The sequence below is a fragment of the Canis lupus genome, chromosome 14 (genome assembly GCF_048164855.1).
Source record: "Canis lupus baileyi chromosome 14, mCanLup2.hap1, whole genome shotgun sequence".
NCBI classification, from domain to species: Eukaryota; Metazoa; Chordata; class Mammalia; order Carnivora; family Canidae; genus Canis; species Canis lupus.
This window is the reverse complement of record NC_132851.1, coordinates 64,556,725-64,578,487: the sequence shown is the minus strand read 5'-3', so window position 1 is coordinate 64,578,487 and position 21,763 is coordinate 64,556,725. Positions and strand designations below refer to the sequence as shown.

Below are 21,763 nucleotides of genomic sequence, written 5' to 3'. Positions count from 1 at the left end.
CCTGCCTTTGGCCCAGGGCATGATCCTGGAGTCCCAGGATCGAGTCCCACATTGGGCTCCCTGCGTGGGCCCTGCTTCTCCCTCTGCCTGTGTCTCTGCCTCTCTATGTGTCTCTCATGAATAAATAAATAAAATCTTTAAAAAAATAGTATTCCAAATCTTCCAGTGTTATCTTCTCTCTCTCTCTTTACTGTTTAGACCAAGACAGATTTAACCAATACATTAATCAGCATTTTACTGTTCAACCAAAAACCTTTGCATATTCTTCATTTTCAAGTCACATTGATAATACCCAGTGGCCTTATTTCCACCTTGAATGGGTGTAAAATAAAATATCTCAAGGCTCTAAGTAGTTACTTCTTTATTTTTTTTTAAAGATTTTATTTATTTATTCATGAGAGACACACACAGAGAGAGAGAAAGGCAGAGGGAGAAGCAGGCCCCATGCAGGGAGCCCGATGTGGGACTCAATCCTGGGACCCCAGGATCACACCCTGAGCCCAAGGCAGGTGCTAAACCGCTGAGCCATCCAGGGATCCCCTAAGTAGCTACTTCTATGACAATTTAAACCAGAGGTCCAGTAAAATTGCAGACAGTAAATATTTTAGGCTTTGCCCACAGAGAGGCAAAATGAAGGATACTATAGAAGTATAATGTTGTAAATGTATTGTATCTCAAGACAGAACACTCCAAACCTCTGCTTGTCTAGGGTGGGCTGCCCCTGTGGCAGGCGCAGTTTGTGTCCAGTTGCCATCAGCAGGCGAAGATAGAGAAGAGGGACCAGCCACTGAGGGAGAAGGTATGCCCTGGGGTCAGTGTCACTCTCCGCAGCAGACACGCCCTCCTCTGCTCCTGGCTGTCTCAATGTGGGCAGCTGGTCTGAGCCACTTTCTGAGTCATTTGACTTCTGGACTAAGATGACACGATGACACCACCTTTTGCTGCCCATAAATGGCCAACAGCAAAGTCCTCAATATATAGGTGGCATCAGCTCAGGCACTTGGCAGCAGAGATCACGGTCACCCGTAGGGAAGGCAGGCATGGGAGCGACCTGGAGTCATGGGTGAAGCACACTGGGCCCTCTGAAGCTCTGAGCCTTGCCCAGTGAAGCAGTGCCTCAGAACCTAAAAAACAGCCACACCCAGCTGTCTACAGCATGCTGATCCCATTAAACAACAAAACAAGACATCCAACTTAACATGGTAGCCCACTGGACATGCCTCTTTGAACTTGCCATTTCAACTCTACCCTCTCCCACCACCCGCAATGCTCACACCCCTACGCTGCCTTGAGGATAGACAAAGCTAAACAACAGAATGACTAAAAATATTAGCAAAGCACAAGCTAATGATTTCTTTTCAGAAACTGCCTCAAAAAAAAAAAAAAAAACCTAAAAAAAAAAAAAAAAAAAAGAGGGCTGGTTTGAAGAACACATAATTGCTGCCCCTTGGCTGCCAGACAGAGCTGAAAGAAGCAAAGAGATTTTAACTGCCTCCATGTTTGCCTCTAATTTTATGTCCTAGGAATATAGGAGAGAAAATCAGATATGGGAACAAAGACTCATGTGCAAAAATGCTCATTGTCACAATGTATAATGGGTAGAGATTGAAAACAATTTTCACGTCCAATAATTAGGAATGGCTAAATTCATTATGGTACCCAGATGGTGGAATATTACATTGCCATTGAATGTGATTTTGAAGAAAAATTGGTGACCAAAATGTATACGTTATAATTTTTAAAAGCTATATTAGAAAATAATGGCAAAAGCCAACATCATTTGAGTGTACTGATATTTAATGTGATCCAGGCAATGTGCTGAGAATTTATAAATATTATGCCATGTAATACTGTCTTCTACCTTTTTAATAAGGCTCTATGTCATCTCCATTTTACATTAGTAATGGTGATTTCAGACCTCCTGGGAATATTATAGTTCTGGGCGTATATAGCAAACCAGTGAGGTCAGTCTTCCTTCTAGAATGCCTGAGGATTGGGAACCACTCGGGAGGACTCCTCCTGAGACAGAAATCAGCCTCACAGACTTCCATCGGATAAGAAAGGTCAGCGGAAGACAAGAATGACTCCTTGGTTCCCCAACTGAGCCTTCATTAGACTCATTTCTGAGTTATATAGGACCAGGATGACTTAGAAAATTTGCCGAAAGAGAACTTTCACTTGAGTCCTGCCAACCATGGAGACGCACACAAACTGCACTGCCCTAGTACCCCCTGAAAGTGTATGATCTTGGGGTCAGGGGAAAGGGACTATTTCCTTTTTAGGACAAAACATAATGCAGCTTTGTCATTTCAAGGGATCCGGTCTGCAGCTGAGCAGGAGAGAGCAGCACCTGGAGGGCATGAGTGTTCCCAGCAGCCCAGGAGTGGTGCCAGGGAAAGCATGCTTGGGGAATTACAGAGGGTGAAGGGAGTTTCATAAGCTCTCCCCTAAGGACTCTAGGGATAATTGCTGGAACTGAAATTTTTGCATAAGCAGGTAGTCACAAGACTGTGCAAAAATAGTATTATTAAATATTAGAACCATTGACTAACAGGCAAAGGGCAACCGTGGGAGTGTGCACTGGTGTACATATGTGACATGGCATTGTATACATGTGGACAGGTATGTGACATTGTGCTTGTATACATATGTGACATCATATACAAATGTGACAACTACACCGATGTTTATAATGGGCACCTCTGCCGTGTTGGAGTAAAAGGGTCATGATTTCCTTCTCTCTTCTTTATATTCTCAATTTTCCGCAATGATTATGCATTACTGTAATAATAACATAAATTGATGTTTTAAAAGGAAATAGAATAGTATAAGGATTACTTTTTCTTTTCAACTGTTCTGTACATATTTAATCTTCTGATTAGACATAAACTTGATCCCACTTGAAAAAAAATGCTGTACTTGTTTTTAAGTGTCTCTATGTAATTTAAGTCTGCATGGTTCTATATATCATCAAACCAGTCTCTACTATCTTTGAATAATAATTACCTGTCTTTAAGAGACTGATTAGTAAAAGTGAGAAACACAGGCTATTTCCCATTGGAATTTGGCGAATTTTATCTTAGAAAATATTTTCCTACAAAAACAATATTACTCCTGATGCTGAAATTCACTGTCCAATCCATGAAAGCATAGGATTGCTTAAGTCCCAGGCAATAGAAACTGTCATGGGTAACCTACACTGTGGGAATACCCTGTTTCCAAACATCGTTTGGGGCTTTTTACAGTCTGGCTTAGGGGATTCAGCACCGAAAGGGCAGGAGCTGACATGGGAAGGGGACAGAGTTTACTACCACAAAATCTGGACTTTTCTTTCCTTCTACTGTCATAAAAAGGGCACTAATTTTGAAGTCAAACTTACTTTGGTTCAATGAGTTCGTGTGAGGGTGGAGAAGATACTTATCCTCTCTGACCTTTATCTATGAAAAGAAAATGTGAACACCTACATTGCAAGGTATTTGTAAGGACCAAAAATAAGATATTAAAAGATTGAGAGTATAGTAATTGGCATTCTTAAGGCGACAAATAATGGCAAAGATAATAGTAATGGTGAATAGTTAATAATGGCACAACTTGGGACACCTGGGTGGTCAGCAGTTGAGCGCCTGCCTTCGGCCCAGGGCGTGATCCTGAGGTCCGGGGATGGAGTCCCTGATGGGGCTCCCCGCAGGGAGCCTGCTTCTCCCTCTGCCTGTGTCTCTGCCTCTCTCTCTCTCTCTTTCTCTCTCCTCTCTCTCATGAATAAATAAATATTAAAAATAAAATAATGACACAACTTGCTTCCATTTCAAATTGTCAGTTGCTTCCAACCACAGTCTCCTTCTTCTCTGACTCCCACAATAAATAGTACCTTGTCACAGCTTTTCTCCTACTTATTTATTTACTCATTCAGTCAATAATTGATGAGCATCTTTACAATTTCCCTAAGGATTTGAGCTGTAGATTCAACAGTAATAGAGAAACCTAATGGGAGAGGCAGGAAAGCTCCCCTGTCTATAGTCTCCTCTTTTCTCACTTATAAGTGGGGTCCAAATGCCTTCATGGCTTGGCCTCTCCCTAACCCTCTAGGCCCACCCAGAAGTGTCTCTCCCTTCTCTCACTTATACCTCAGTCACACTGAATCACTCTGCTCTCCTTTTCTCCCTGCTGGGTGGGCTGGTGGCCAAATGCACTTCCCCAGAGGGACCAGTAGGGAGAAGACTGGGTTTCCAGAACATCAGTGAGCAGCTGCTTATTTAAACCAGGAGAAATACCCCAATTGTACTGGAATAGGCAAGTGAAAATAGACACTTCCCATTATGAGAAAACAGATGATCTGGAAGTGAGATTCAGAGCTGGGGTATCAGGAGCCATGTTATCTCTCCTTGGAACTCCAGATATAAAGACAGTCATTTCTACAACTGGGGTCTCTGCCACTTAGAAGCTTGACTTCCTCCCCAAAAAACTGTCAAACACTTGTGATCTGCTTGCAGGTGATTTACCTCCCCTGCCCACTTCCTCCTTCCACCACCCTGATCTCTCTGCCTACCAACCTGACTGCTGTTATTTCAAAATAGTTCTCTTAATTCTATTTTATAGCTTAAAAATTTTAATTTGCCTTTTAAAAACTTAAATCCCATTTTCAATTCAAAACCATCAACTTGTTTTCAGTTTTTCATTTCTATGATATTAATCTTTTATTTTCATTACATTTACCCACATTTCACTTAAAGTACATTCTAGTCATTCTAGTCTTTATTCTAGTCTAAAGTACATAAAGAGAGAGAAAAGTCTTCACATTTCAACTCAATATTTTTAATTGGATTTTTAATCATTTTGCTTTGAACTTCCATTTCCTTTTGATTGTCTCTGTCTTTTTACATGATCTCAACTTCTACCTTCTTTTCTAATTGCTGAAGTTTTCTTTTTCTTCCAGGAGCCCCTTCACTGTTTTCTTTCTTTGCTTGTCTTTGCGTTTATGCTGTGAAAGTCAGCCCGAATTACAAATGGATGAAAGTGGTAGAGACCCCTGGCCACTATCCCAGGAAGTAACAGGGATTTTTTTTTTTTTTTCCAGTTTGGCCCTTGACTCCCAATATGGATTCTCCCAGAATATTCCAGAAATGTCTACATTAACTGTCTCTATGCTACTGCTTTCTCCATACAGAGAATATAGTGAATTCACTAGGACAAGGATAATTCCTAATATTTCATGCTTTTTATTTTTTAGCCCTTAGCTAGGGGCTCAGTGTTTGTTTGTTTGTTTGTTTGTTTTGAGAGAGAGAGAGAGAGTGCCAATGCATGTGAACAGGAGGGGAGGGGCAGAAGGAGAGGGAGAGAGAATCTTAAGCAGGCTCCACACTCAGCACAGAGCCCTACTGAGGGTTTGATCTCACAAGCCTGAGATCACGACCTGAGTTGAAATCAAGAGATGGACACTTAACCTACTGAGACCCCAAGTGCCCCAAGAACTCAGTGTTTTAAAAATTATAACCAATATTATAAGCCCTTGATTAGGGCACACTAGAAGCTGTATGTTGATAGTTAAAGCATATGTGCCTTGAGCCAGGTAGCTTGGGTGAAAATTCTACCTCAACGACCTATTTACCTGTTGTGTGATCTAATACCAAGTCTTCTTGCCTTCTGAGCCTTGGTTTCCTTACAATTAAAATGGCATACAATGTTATCTACCTCATAAATTTGTGGTATTTGGTGAGTTGCCATATATAGAGCAGTACCTAGCTATGCCTGGAGAACTTCCTCAAGAGAAAGCAAACCTGCACAATAGAAGTGACAGAGACCTCATTTTCCTATGTTCTCACATTAAGCCTGAGCTAACGAAAGAATGGCTAGCTAAATGTTAACGATGGTCTTTGGGTGTTTATTGGGAAGTGTCAACATCTAGTTTGTGGTTGGCTCACCTTGGGACTGCAGAAAGGATTCCAAGGGTCAGTTGGCTTAAGAATTGCAAGTGCTATGGTAAAACAGAGCAAGCAACAGCCTGTGCTTGCTGCCCACGAGTAAATGGATGTTCCAGAGGCAACAAAAACTTTGCCTCACTTGGAAAGATGATATTGTTGGATGAGTAATATTGAGATCCTGCAAGTGGATATTGTAGAGTAAATAAATTAATTACAAATATAGTAGGCTACCAATTCTAATGATCCTGAGGGAGAAAGAACAATGAGGACTAGAGCTCACTTGCTTTCTCCTAAGGACAGGCTCAGGGGCACTATAAGGAATCACCCCACCATTGGGGGTTGGAGCACTTTCAATGCATGCTGCTGATTCAGGGAAAACCAAATTTCACCCTTTGGCTTTTCCTAGAACAGTCACCTTTGGTCAACTCCAGATGGGGCCTCTAACATCATACTCATCAGAAGCAGAATTCATTCCTGGGGAAAATGCCTGGACCATGGGAGTATCTTGGCTCCAAGCTCAGGAGCAGAATAGGGATAAAAAGATGGGTGATTTGATGCCACTAAGAAAGGCAGTCCTTAGGTCTGCAGCAGCAAACAAGTAGCCTCTTTTCTAAGACCTGACAATAAGTGTTCCGTTCAATCCATCTATGCAGGAGTGGAGAGAATTGGAAAAAAGGCCAACAACTATCTGTGAGATCTTAATCACCTCATGCTCTCAGTGGCAAAGGGCAAATCAGCTGCCTACAGTTGGGTGTGCTGATTTGCTACTTCTACAGCCAAGCCCCTGATGCCTCAGTCACCTCAGCCTCAGTCAGAGTCTGAAATCTGAGCCTCTCAGGTCATCTGTCATCATACTGACATTTGTACATTCCTAATCTGACCCATCTACTGCTCTCCTGATCCTCTGTCTCTTTTGTAACTTGAGGCTTTCTCAAGAAAACGTCCCTATATCCACAGCTTCTCTTCTGAAGCTTCTCTTCCTCCGTCTTGCTCTACATCAAAACATGAGGCTCCCCAGAGGACACAGCTTCCCCCAGGACCTTCCAAGAGGAGCTCTTTTTGCTTGAACTCCACTTACCTTAGTATCTAAGTCTCCTACTGCTTCCAGCTTCTCTTCTCTGCATCCTCTTTTATTTTTTTTATTTTTTTAAAGATTTTATTTATTTATTCATAGATGCACAGAGAGAGGCAGAGGCACAGGCAGAGGGAGAAGCAGGCTCCATGCAGGGAGCCCGACATGGGACTCGATTCCGGGTCTCCAGGATCACACCCCAGGATGCAGGCGGCGCCAAACTGCTGTGCCACCGGGGCTGCCCTCTGCATCCTCTTTTAAAAAAGCCATAGCTCCTTTGAGTACATATTATCAAACTCTAACATTTTTCATCCCTACTTATTCCTGCCACATAGAGAGAGTCTTATTCTCCCTCAATTCTGATGACTTCAGACCCAGTTAATCACCTCTCTTTCCACCATTTATAATTTTCTGTAGTTTTGACAACTGCTTTAATGATCCACATGTGGCAGATTGATTACAAAAAATAGACCCATTGTCCATCTTTCTCTGTATTCATGACCTTTACAATGTGACTTTCCAACTCTTCCTATCAAGAAATGAAGTCTTTTTCTATACCCCTTTCATCTGGGCTGGCCCTATCCTACCTTACATGCAGGGTCTCAAACGTGGGCCTCAAGAGACCTCCACACATCCACCTTCTCCCGGCTATCGTGAAGAAGCCTGGGTTAGCCTGCTGGGAGCAAAAAGATCGCGTGCAGCAGAGACAAAGCATCCTAGACAAGGCCATCTTAGGCCAACCAGCTCCCAGCTCACTTAGCAGCTGACTCTTGAGCAAGCCCAGCTGAGAATGGTTGAGGCTGGCCCAGGTCAACAGACTCTCCAGTCAACCTACATACTCCATTACTGACTTCATCCAGAAGCCCTTTTCACATAGATTGCATATTGGGAAACTCTGCTTAAATGTCTGGACATTGTATTCTACTGGCAACATTTCTGACCACTAGGCTTCAGTATTGGTAACGGCAACCAAATCAGAATAACACTTTGCAAAATAATAACATATTCATAAAATTGTCTAATTTATAAATGTTTTCATATGCATTATATATGTGTATGTAATATACACACACACTTACAAATGTTCCAAATTTCCCATTTTAGGAAAAATACGTTAGTATACTTCTCTGTCAATATTTTCTGATCAATAGACTTCAAAAAATGTTCTAATTGAGGAAACAACCCACGATAGCCATATTGCAAAACTGCAGAATATTCTCAATTCTAGTTGACCTTCAATGTAACATTTAACTGATCCATTCATTGCATAATACTTATATCTGGGCCCAGTTTACAGTTCTCTATACCGGATCCCTTGTTGGCAGAACAAATTAATGAACAAATTAAACAAAGATTCTTACTTTTGTTTTTCAGTTTGGAATTCCTCCTCCTGAGCTTTGCACAAGTTCTCTTTAAGGCTGATGACTTGGTCACAGGATAAAGGAGGAGAAATGTAAGTTCCATCAACTTGCAGATCATCAAAGCATGGCTTCCTGAAGGCATATGAGTCATCACAGCAGTGGCCCACAGCAGCATTGATAGGCTCTGCCTCATGTCTTCTGCATAAAGCTCCAAGAATTAGTTTTGCCTTTCTCAGAAGAGAATTAAAATAAGAGCCATAAGGTTTGGTAATTATTTTTTTTCTTTTTTTTTTTTTTACTCCACAGAGAATAAGACTCCTAAGCATTCTCAAATTCTGGTTTCTACTAATTTGGCCTAGATTTCACTGTTTGAGAAAAAGTAGGAGTGTCAGATGCAGTCTGGTTCCCAGACTTGTCCCCCCTCTTCCTCTCAATAAGCTGAGTTCACTTGGACTCCACCTCTACGTTCCTTCCCAATCCAGCTTATAGACCAGTGTTGACTTAAGGTAGGAGTTTCTTATGCTTTTTTAAATTAGAATCAAGGGATCCCTGGGTGGCGCAGCGGTTTAGCGCCTGCCTTTGGCCCAGGGCGCGATCCTGGAGACCCGGGATCGAGTCCCACGTCGGGCTCCCGGTGCATGGAGCCGGCTTCTCCCTCTGCCTGTGTCTCTGCCTCTCTCTCTCTCTCTCTCTCTGTGACTATCATAAATAAATAAAAAAATAAATTAAAATCAAGCCTCAAGTCAACAGTACTATTAATTTGACTCAAATGTAAAATTGATGAGTGGAGTTCAAATTAAAAAGCTCAAATCCAATTTGTTTCTATTTCTTTAATGAATACCTGTAACCACCACAGAACTTGGCATATGGTAGGTGCTTGATGAGTATTTATTGAATGAATGAATGAATGAATGAATGAATGATGTAAGAAATTCTTGGATCCTATTTCAGTTATCTCTTTCATTTCCTTGTCTTCTTCTAGAACTGTCATCTTGCCTTGCTCCTTGTGTGTCTGATTCTTATCCTGATGCTGTCTGCAAGCCTGCCTATATGCCTTTCCAAGTATGACTACCCAAATTCCTGATCATTTATATATTTGGAGATAAAATAATTGAGACCAGTTAGCATCAACATTTCATGTATGAGTTTGTCATTTTTAAATGTACCAAAGAGATCACTTAAAAATAAGGTTTTAGGGGCAGCCCGGGTGGCTCAGAGGTTTACCACCACCTTCAGCCCAGGGCGCGATCCTGGAGACCCGGAATCGAGTCCCACGTCGGGCTCCCTGCATGGAGCCTGCTTCTCCCTCTGCCTGTGTCTCTGTCTCCCTCTCTGTGTCTCTCATGAATAAATAAATAAAATTTTGAAAGAAAAATAAGGTTTTAGGAACACATAAGTGTGATTGAAAGAGTTCCCCAAGAAAGGCATGATTAGATTTAAAAATTTATAATAAAATAAAAGGGAGAGAGAGCTAGGTGATTAATTTTTTTAAAAAATCTGCAATCAAAATATTTTATTTTATCAGAAGAAAGACAAATTTAGCAGAAAGATGTTCTATCAAGAACATAAGGCAGAGAAATCTGTCACCAAACAAGAATTCAGTAGTGTTAAAAGAATACCACTTGAGAGAGATCTGGAAACTACATCTTGGAGAAATGAGCATACAGGGGTCTGGAGGGATGTTCTCCGTTGTGAGGAAGACATAATTTCTCATTCTTCAGGATAGCCTCGAAGAAATATCCCTTAAGACTATCCGTTCCCTTCTTCTAATTCCATTTGCACAACTAACCATATTCTAATTCAACTTCCTAAGAATTTTGATTCAGGAAAAAGTGTCCTCTAGTTATTAGGCCCAATTATTGTGCCATTGGAAAGACATTTCTCATTGTAAATGGACACACTGGTGTTATTCTAATAAATTTAACACTTGTGAGTTTGATGTGAGATAATAGAAAATATAAATATTTGATTTTTGACCTCAGTCAGCAAGCCGTGATCAGAAGCTTGGATTTTCAGCACCACCCTCCCATTCTTAAGAGAGGGGAGAGGGGCTGGCAATGGAGTTAATAATTGATTATGTATACATAAGGAAGCTTTTATAAAATCCCAACAGTATGGGTGTTGGAGAGCTCCCAGGTAGGTGAACCCATCCATATACTAAGAGAATGACACACCCTAACTCTGCAGGAACAGAAGCTTCTGTACTCAGGATGGTCCCAGACCTCACCTTATGTATCTCTTCATTTGGAAGTTCACCTATTTCCTTTACCATATGTTTTACTTATCTGGTAAATTTAAGCAAGTGTTCCTCTGAGTTTTATGAACTGCTCTAACAAATTAATCAGAACTGAGGATGTGGTCATGGGAATCTTAGATTTATAGCTGATCAGTCAGAATCATAGGGAGCAACCTGAACTTGCGGTTGTTATCTGAAGCGGGATGGGAGCAGTCTTATAGGACTGAGCCCTTAACCTGTGGGATCTGACACTATCATCAGGTAGATAGTGTCAGAATGAGTTAAACTGTAGGACAGCCAGCTGGTGTCACAGAGAATTGCAAATCCAAGAATTAGACCCTGGGGTATGATCCAAGCAAAGACTCATTGAGTCTGACACCACCACCATTAAGGAAGTAACCATCTTACCTCTGCTGCTAATCAAGACAATTGGCATGAGCTGGCCTAAAAGAAATTCTTCTGGGGATGGGAATATTAAGCTCTATTGAGAGATCACAGAAGCATCCAAAAACATGAGATTGATTACTGGAGATTAGGACTTCAAGAACAGGCAAACATGAAGTCATGGATGTACTTACCAAGTCCTCCATGCAGGCAAATTGTTGCTCATCTCTAAGAGGGCAACATTTGGTGGCAGCAGCTGCCATATTCTTCGTGAACATAACCAACTCTTGTGCAGATAGTTGTGGGGCCTTCTTAGTATAAAGGATTATGAGCCTGAAAGAATAATTTTCTCTTACTCCTGGCAATGACTATTTGCCTAAAATGAAGAATTCTAGAGTTTCCTCATTATTTGACAATCTCTAGCTTAAGTTGAACAAAGCATTAAACAGGGTTTAAATAGTTTTAGTCCTTATTCTAATGGCCCGATTACTTATTCAGTATACCTGGAATCCTCTTCACACATCACACATTACTATGATCCTTTTGGGAAGAAGTACTTATCACAGACACTATGAGAGCTAATATGTATGGCTACAAAATCAGACTTAGTAAATAGCTTCAGAAATAAATGTATACACGGCCATTAAAGCTCGTGTTGGTAGTCTATAACGTGTAGGAATAGGGGGACAGCAACAATCAGCAAATAGGCTCTACTTTCATGGGGCTCACACCCTAATGGGTGAGATAGCAGGTACGCTCAATGTAGTGACTGTAGGCACTGACGGTACACAGAGAATGGCATCTAATCTGATCCCAGGGAGGTCGGGCAGGCCTCCTGGAGGAAATGGCATGTGAGCTAAGATCTAACAATAACATAAAGTGAGTCAGGTGAAGGGGAGTGAAAGTGGGAATGTGATTGTGTTTTGGCTTTGTGGGTTTTTTTTTGTTTTGTTTTGTTTTGTTTTTTTGCGGAGGGGGTTAGTGACGGGGGACTGGAGACAGGCAAAGGAAGAAAGCTTAGTTACAGATTCAGATTTGCATTGTTCTTAAAATATTTGTAGTTGCCATTTAAAAAAACGAATGAAAATGGGCAAGTTGTGATGTGAGGGAAAAAGCAGTTGAAGGCCATTCCAGAAATCCAGGTGAGAGATAGTGATAGCCTGCACTGAGAGTGGTTCTGGAAATAGAGGGATATGAGACAGATTTTAAGGAGAAAGTCTCTACTGACCTGGTTTGAAGACAACAAACAATCAGAATCAATCATTACATTTATATTATAGTGGAGTTGGGGAAAGAATTTAGCTGTAGCATCCAATGAACAGGAAACCTAATCCAGTGGTTCTCAGAGTGTAACTAATGGACTAGCAGTATCAGCAGCCCTGGGGACTTACTAGAAATGCAAATTCTCAGGCCCCATCCCAGACTTACTGAAAAAGAAACTCTGGGGACAGGGCTGTGTTTTAACAAGTCCTCCAGGTAATTCTGATGTACTCTAAATTTTGAGAACCATAGACCTAATCCTTAAACTAGACAGTAGCAACTGAACACAATATAGAAGTAATAAGCCAAATATTCTATTTGAGAAAATAATTTTTCTGGACCCATTATTCTGGACATTAATTTTATTTATGTATTTATTTGTTATTTTAAAATATCACTTAATTCCTGCACAATTTTTGTATTAGTTTAAATACACTAGGTTTTGTAACAATAACAAAAACCTCAACCTTGTTGCATGGCTTCAGACCACAAAGGTTTATTTCTTACTCAAGCCACATGTCTGGTGCAATTTGGCATGGTGGTTCTGCTTATCTGGATCATTGTGGAACCAAAGCAGATAGATGAGCTACCATCTCAAATGTATCTGGCTATTGTGTAAGAAGAAAAGGAGAAAATAGGAAAGTCTGCATTGGTTGTTAAAGCTTCTGCTCCCCAAATTTTAGCATTTCATTAGCCAAATCAAGTCATGTTGTGAGAAATATGTATTTTTTTAATGGACACAATATTTCGCAGATCTTTCAATCAGGAGGTTGAGTTTATTTCTCTACCTCTTGGCTCAGTTTGGCCATATGACTTACTTTGGCTGATGGGACAATAGCAGATGTAAGGTAAGTAGAGTCTTAATTTTAAGCTCAATTTATGGGACACTATTCAAATTGATTTTTTCTCAACACTCTTCTTCTAAATAGACTATTACAGTAAGACTCTAAAGATGACTAAAAACTGGTTTTTGGTTTTTAGCATATTAATCTTTGAAAGACAACAGACTTACCAGTCTCTCTGCACACAAGGGATTCGGGTATTCTCTCTGGCAAATAGTTATGGTATCTATTCATCTCTACCCTCCATGGTGAAAATACTAAATTTACTATATGACATGACTTGAAACTGACAAAGCAACCCTAAAACTGCAGGTGAAACCCCAAAATAAATGTCCAGTTGGGAGGGAGAAGACCCCAAAGAGAGTACAGGAAGGCAGCCAGGGCCTGCTTGGTTCCCTAACCTCTGGATATTGACCAGAATCCAGAAACCGGCCTAGAAAGCCACATAAAACACTTGAGACTATGTGGACATTTGTATCATCAAGACAAAGATAGCTAGGTTAATTTTGGACTCATTTAATTTTTTCTTTGGCCTCTGAGATTTTAAGGTTGGATGTAGACTCAGCAACTCTCAGCATCAGGAGTTAACAAAAACTCACAAGTATAAATCTGGACAATATCTTGAAAGCATACCTGTCATGGAAGTAAGCGTCTCCTAATTTCTCATGTAAATCACAATGATTTTTTACACGCTCGTGGCTTTCACGAATCACTCTTTGGAACATCTCTTTCTGGAAAATAAAGACATTCAGTGATTATCACTGTAACAGCGTATCTTGAGGTAAGATTGCAAAACCGTCTTCTGTAAAAGTTCAATGTAACTGTTTTCCTAAACCCAGGGCTTTATTTACTTAGTGATCTCGCAAGTCTTGAAAAACATGTTTTTGTAAAACAGGAATGGCCATGTACTTTGTGGAGAAAAGAAGCACCACAAGAGTGATATTTAGTTTCTGGTGATATAAACTCATGTGTGGGTAGAAATGGTGTATTTTACAAGCATAATGCACATCATTCATCAAGCCAAAAAGAGATCCTTAAAAGTAGTTTACAGGCCTAGTTTGGTCAGAGTGTGTGGTTATAATACAGCCTTTTTACATAAATAGCTTAGATACAAAGATACAGATATAGGCATAGAAATACAGATACATATTAAAAAGTCACAGTTTAATAAAAACATGTAACAGCCTCCTATTTAGTAAAACACCTCACAAATACACATTGAAGCAAAGCAAATGGAATTCTCAGAACTAACTGCTAGTTCAAAGAGTGCTTCAACCACACACATAAAGTTCCACTGGGAAAATACAAGTGACCTTTCAGGCTTAGCTCTTCACTAAGAGGATCAGTTATCATAACTTAAAAGACCCAGTCTATCTGATCTTACTAACCAGTGTTTGTTACAGCGAAAATGTTAGCAGATTTGCAAACTGTTTGCCTGAACTTTACCCTTAGCCTTGTCCTTACTGCCTGTGTGATGTTGGGCAAGTCTTTCAAGCCTTCTAAAACTCTATACTCTCATCTATAAAATGCAGTTAATAATTCTGGCATTTCCCATGTAACTGGGCTGGTGTTAGGATAAAATGGGACACTGGTTGTAAAGTTACTTTGTGAACTCTAAACATCCATGTCCCTGAAGGTGCTATTATCAATAATGACTATTGCGGAGGTCTACTGGGGCTGCCAAGAGTGCTCACTTACAGGGGAATAAATTACCTTCATTGATTCTTCTCTCTGGGAACAGAAAGGTGGTAGATGAACCTGCTTGAGCGCAGACTGGATAAGAGATGCCTTCAATCCTCTACCACCACCCCACCCTCTGTGAATATGTAAACCATTGCTTAGAATAACAAAAGCCAGAACCACCTGGCTCCTGGTAATCCAAGGATAAGTGATCTTCTGGTCAGATAGGTAAGGTCACCTGCTTTTCTTCATGTCACATGCATCACAGAGCTGCTGCCTGTGAACAATATGATTTCTGGCCTGAAACAGGGACAGTTTCTAGGACTGCTTAATGGAAATAGTCAACCTTTCCCTACCCTAATATCCTGTGCTTTTTTGTTTCCTGCTACAGTGCCAAGCAGACACCCATTAAAAGAGAAGATCGCACAGAGAAGTTTTCATGAATCATAGAATCTATATGACAATGACTCATGTACAGAGTTGTATGATGATGTGGCCTTTGGTTTAGATGGAAATCATACTTCTTGTGCAGTGTTGGCACTTAGCAAGAATACGCACAATTATTTTACAAAATATGGCACTACTAATAGCACTGGAATTTTTCCTATGTTGGTAATGGCTAATGAGCAACAAGTTAAAAAATAAAAAGGAATTTACCCCATGGCTATAGCATTCCAGAGGATTTTCTAATTTACAGCATTTTGCCAATAAATTCTGATATACTGTATCCACTCTTAAAATCACCGGAACTGCCAATTCTGAATGTCTTCTTGAATATTCATAAAGAAACCTGTACCCACATAAACCATATTAGAAACAGTAAAATTCAAAAGCCATGAGTTTTCTTTCAAAAGCCAATCATTATTATGAAATTTATCCAATATTTTAACTGATTTTAGGCATTTGGAAACCTTGGGAGGATGGCAGGGAGGTTTTATTGACTACATTTTGAGATAAGGAAATGGAATCAATAAACCTACATGATTTTTCCGAAGTCAGACAGGAGTGGTGTCCGATTCAGAACTTGAAATTAAAACAATCTGATTAGGGGATAGTTCCTGGCTCAGCGTCACTACTTACTTTTATGAGAAATTAATATCCAGTGTTTGGATGAGAGTACATCATCTTCAATCATCTTTGAGGCAAGATTATAAAAGTTTTAGATATTTTTTGATAGAAAGTACTAGCTAAGTATTAAATTGCCATCTTCTCCTCTTTTCTAGATAAGCTTTCAAGCTTGAGTAGTCCAAGCATAATCTACACATTCTTCTGGGTTACAAGAAATTTGGACCCTAGAATATTTACAAAGGAATCACAGAAAAATAAAAGACATCTTGGAAGGGATCTTATCCAACCACCTGAGTTAGTAGTTGGAACACAAGAGCCTAAGGAAATTAAGTGGCTTGACCTACATTCCAAAGTTTATGCACAACAAAGCTAGACTTGGAACTCTAGTCTCCTAACTCATGGCTGAATGTGATTTCCACTAGGAAGTTGTACCTATCGACTTCTCTGGTACCAAATGCAAATTTAGGAATGAGTGGGTTCAGGCAGTGCCATTTACTTTTATAAGCCGTATCAAATGTATTTTCAGAAATATAGTTAAAATCATCCTACAAAGAGCTTTGAGGAAAATTCAGATTCTTATGCTTTGTTGGAGTTTAATTGCTCCAAATAATGCTTCACAAAATGACTTAGGAAATACTTCAATCACACAGCAATATTGTTTTAATATTACATACCGAAATCAGTTTGTCTTGCACAAATTAATATGCATTTCTGAATGGACACTGGAGATGTTAATATTCCATCTCTCTAGTCTTTTAAGTGCCACACCATGGCTTTGGTAGTAGTTATTAAATTAATTAGAATAGAAGAGCTCTCCAGGCACACCAATCTGAAGCCCTTACCTAGGGGTGAGTACCTTAGGGCAAAGTTTGCAAACGCTTGACCCATACTGTGTTTTAAAAAATTCCTGTATTCGTTGTCAACGTTTAAAGATCAAGCAACTTCCAGCTTCTTTCAAAATACAGTAGACCTAACCACTCAAAGCCTTCATTCATATATGCTAATGAGTGGCTGGAACTGTATAGGTAGCTGCCATGTTAGACTCCATCAAGCATCTCCTCTTGATCACAGTTCCCATGTAGTCACTCATTTACATCATGGGCTAGCCTCTGATCATTCAAGTCTTCAATCTTTCCCATAAAAATCCATAAATATAATATTCCCTTACTAAGACTTTACAAAAATCTGTATTACTCTTGCAAGAAGTCGTCTTGCTTGTCGGAAAATTGTTTGCATACAAATCGATCTTCTGTAAATCTGCTGAGGGGCAAGGATGGAAGATCAGGTTTATCATCATTTTCTGAGTTGATAATGCATTCCCCTTGGAACGGCACAGGCAGAGCACAGCATGGAGCAATTTTACTGGATGGGATTGACTGTGAAGAACAGGTATAGTTCATAAGCTGGCTCTATAAAACATAAAAAGGAGCAGTTATTCTTGATGACTTCATTCTGAACTTATTTATCTTTATTGCTATTACTAGAAAGCCAGAGAAAAACTTGGCATCATGTGTTGCTTTATCCTTGGCAAACTGAGAGACCAAAAGGTCATTTATAGTGACTTGTTCTAAAAAAGAAGGTTTCTCTATTTGACCTTACTTAAGTGTCAACAAGCTCTTTAAACATCTCTTAAACAACTTAGGGGAGACAGATGATATTATTGTTTCCATGGTTAGCTCCACAAAATACAAATGAAGGTTTTATTGTCTTGCTATTGTTGCTATTGTTTTAGGATTCCAGCTTAGAATACGTTTTGTCCCTATAATTTACCACATATATTGCTATAATATTACTATTAAGCTTACATATTTAACATATTTATTTAAATAATAATACACAAATAATTATGTACATGTGTGTATGAATAAGTTAATCTCTAAACTTAAACTCACAATATAATTAGAGTCAAATAAGTAAACAACAATCATAATGCAGTATAATGGAAGTTGTAAGAGAAGCACATATGTGACACTCTGGAAGGAAAAAGATTGGAAATCCAGACTGGATGGAGGTCAGAGTGTAGATATTAAACAATTTGAGTCCTGAAAGACAAATAAAAGTTGCTTGGAAACTAATGAAGAGGAATAATATTCCAAAATTGTTCATCTTCATACATAAAAAATCCTGGAAGTGAGAGAATATGAAGTATTTGGGGAAATGATATATAAGATATTTGGGGGTTATTGAGAAAATGTAGTTGAGAAATGATGGGGCTTACTGGAAAACAGTTTGGAGCTTCCTCAGAAAGTTAAAAATAGAACTACCTTATGATCCAGAAACTGCACTACTAGATACTTACTTAAATACAAAAATACTAATTCAAAGGGACACATGCACCCCTATGTTCACAGCAGCAGTATTTACCATAGCCAAATTATGGAAGCAGCCCAAGTGTCCATTGACTGATGACTGGATAAAGAAGATGTAGTATATAAATACAATGGAATAATACTCAGCCATCAAAAGAATGAAATCTTGCCATTTGCAAGACAGGGATGGAGTTAGAGTGTATTATGCTAAGCGAAATCAATCAGAAAAAGACAACATATGATTTCACTCACCAGTGGAATTTAGAAAATGAAACAGATGAATATAGGCTGGAAAAAGAGGCAAACCATGAAACAAACTCTTAATGATAGAGAACAAACTGAAGGTTGCTAGAAGGGAGATGGGCAGGGGATGGGGTAGATGGGTGATGGGCATGAAGGAGGCACTTGTGATGGGCACTGGGTGTTGTATATAAGTGATGAACCACTGAATTCTACTCTTGAAACCACGGGCCAGCCATCTTGGACTATATGTGTAAAATAAGAAAGAAAAAAGGCCAAGAACAGACTACTGGCAATACAAATTTTTAAAGGGTAGTAGAAGAGGGGGAAGAAAAGAAACAAGAGCTTTAAATGATACACTGGACCAGATGGATTTCACAGATATTTACAGAACTTTACATCCAAATGCAACTGAATACCCATTCTTCTCAAGTGCACATGGAACTTTCTCCAGAATAGACCACATACTGGGTCACAAATCATGTCTTAACTGATACCAAAAGATTAGGATTGTCCCCTGCATATTTTCAGACCATAATGCTTTGAAACCTGAACTCAATCTCAAGAAGAAATTTGGAAGAAATTCAAACCCGTGGAGGTTAAAGACCATCCTGCTAAAAGATGAAAGGGTCAATCAGGAAATTAGAGAAGAATTAAAAAGATTCATGAAAACTAATGAGAATGAAGATACAAATGTTAAAAATCTTTGGGATACAGCAAAAGCAGTCCTGAGAGGGAAATACATTGCAATACAAGCATCCCTCAAAAAACTGGAAAAAAATCAAATACAAAAGCTAACCTTGCACCTAAAGGAGCTGGAGAAAGAACAGCAAATAAAACCTACACCCAGCAGAAGAAGAGAGTTAATAAAGATTCGAGCAGAAATCAATGAAATTGAGACCAGAAGAACTGTGGAACAGATCAACAAAACCAGGAGTTGGTTCTTTGAAAGAACTAATAAGATAGAGAAATCATTAGACAGCTTTGTTAAAAACAAAAGAGAAAAGACTCAAATTAATAAAATCATGAATGAAAAAGGGGAAATCACCACCAATACCAAGGAAATACAAACGATTTTATTCTTTTTTTTATTTTTATTTTTTTACAAATGATTTTAAAAACATATATGAGCAGCTATACGCCAATAAATTAGGCAATCTAGAAGAAATGGACGGATTTCTGGAAAACCATAAGCTACCAAAACTGGAACAAGAAGAAACAGAAAACCTGAACAGGCCGATAACCAGGGAGGAAATTGAAACAGTCATCAAAAAATTTCCAAGACACAAAAGTCCAGGGCCAGATGGCTTCCCAGGGGAATTCCATCAAACGTTTAAAGAAGCAGTAATACCTATTCTACTAAAGCTGTTCGAAAAGATAGAAAGAGATGGAGTACTTCCAAACTTGTTCTATGAGGCCAGCATCACCTTCATTCCAAAACCAGACAAAGACCCAACCAAAAAGGAGAATTATAGACCAATATACTTGATGAACACAGATGCAAAAACTCTCAACAAGATACTAGCCAATAGGATCCAACAGTACATTAAGAAGATTATTCACCATGACCAAGTGGGATTTATCCCCGGGATGGAAGGCTGGTTCAACATTCGTAAAGCCATTAGTGATCATATCAACAAGAGAAAAATCAAGAACCATATTATCCTCTCAATAGATGCAGAGAAAGCATTTAACAAAATACAGCATCCATTCCTGATCAAAACTCTTCAGAGTGTAGGGATAGAGGGAACATTCCTCAGCATCTTAAAAGCCATCTATGAAAAGCCCACAGCAAATATCATTCTCAATGGGGAAGCACTGGGAGCCTTTCCCCTAAGATCAGGAACAAGACAGGGATGTCCACTCTCACCACTGCTATTCAACATAGTACTAGAAACCCTAGCCTCAGCAATCAGGCAACAAAAAGAAATACAAGGCAAAGAAGAAGTCAAACTCTCCCTCTTTGCAGATGAAATGATACTGTACATTGAAAATCCAAAAGACTCCACCATAAGATTGCTAGAACTCATACAGGAATTCTGCAGTGTGGCAGGATACAAAATCAATGCCCAGAAATCAATGGCATTTCTGTACACAAGCAATGAGACTGAAGAAAGAGAAATTAAGGACTCCGTTCCAATTACAATTGCACCCAAAAGCATAAGATACCTAGGAATAAACCTAACCAAAGAGGTAAAGGATCTATACCTTAAAAACTACAGAACACTTCTGAAAGAAATGGAGGAAGACACAAAGAGATGGAAAAATATTCCATGCTCATGGATTGGAAGAATTAATATGGTGAAAATGTCAAGGCTACCCAGGGAAATTTACACATCCCTATCAAAATACCATGGACTTTCTTCAGAGAGTTGGAACAAATCATCTTAAGATTTGTGTGGAATCAGAAAAGACCCCGAATAGCAGGGGAATATTGAAAAAGAAAACCAGAGCCGGGGGCATCACAATGCCAGATTTCAGGTTGTACTACAAAGCTGTGGTCATCAAGACAGTGTGGTCCTGGCACAAAGACAGACACATAGATCAATGGAGCAGAATAGAGAACCCAGAAATGGGCCCTCAACTCTATGGTCAACTAACATTTGAAAAAGCAGGAAAGACTATCCACTGGAAGAAAGACAGTCTCTTCAATAAATGGTGCTGGGAAAATTGGACAGCCACATGCAGAAGAATAAAATTAGACCATTCTCTTATACTATACAGAAAGATAAACTCAAAATGGATGAAAGATCTAAATGTAAGGCAAGATTCCATCAAAATCCTAGAGGAGAACACAGGCAACACCCTTTTTGAACTTGGCCACAGCAACTTCTTGCAAGATACATCTATGAAGGCAAGGGAACCTAAAGCAAAAATGAATTATTGGGACTTCATCAAGATAAAAAGCTTCTGCACAGCAAAAGAAACAGTCCACAAAACTCAAAGACAACCTACAGAATGGGAGAAGAGATTTGCAAATGACGTATCAGATAAAGGGCTAGTTTCCAAGATGTATAAGGAACTTATTAAACTCAACAGCAAAGAAACAAACAATCCAACCATGAAATGGGCAGAAGACATGAACAGAAATTTCACAGAGGAAGACAGAGACATGGCCAACAAGCACATGAGAAAATAAATGCTCCCCATCACTTGCCATCAGGGAAATACAAATCAAAACCACAATGAGATACCACCTCCCACCAGTGAGAATGGGGAACATTAACAAGACAGGAAACAACAAATTTTGGAGAGGATGTGGATAACGGGGAACATTCTTGCACTGATGGTAGGAATGTGAACTGGTGCATCCACTCTGGAAAATTGTGTGGAGGTTCCTCAAAGAGTTAAAAATAGATCTGCCCTACGACCAGCAATTGAACTGCTGGGGAT

General features: G+C 39.4%; 1 protein-coding gene across 3 annotated transcripts in view; it reads right to left on the bottom strand.

Moving 5' to 3' along the window:
• LOC140604209 (alpha-fetoprotein-like) overlaps window positions 1-21,763 on the bottom strand; it is a 53,269-nt gene that overhangs the window by 13,965 nt on the left and 17,541 nt on the right. For 2 of the 3 annotated variants that reach the window (XM_072775366.1, XM_072775367.1), the window contains exons 8-12: window positions 17,016-17,230; window positions 15,411-15,543; window positions 13,707-13,804; window positions 11,166-11,304; window positions 8,352-8,578 (exon numbers count right to left, since the gene is read on the bottom strand). In XM_072775366.1, coding sequence (XP_072631467.1) covers window positions 8,352-8,578; window positions 11,166-11,304; window positions 13,707-13,804; window positions 15,411-15,543; window positions 17,016-17,230 — 812 coding nt within the window. The remainder of the gene's footprint in view (window positions 1-8,351; window positions 8,579-11,165; window positions 11,305-13,706; window positions 13,805-15,410; window positions 15,544-17,015; window positions 17,231-21,763) is intronic. The other variant, XM_072775368.1, reaches the window with a different exon arrangement.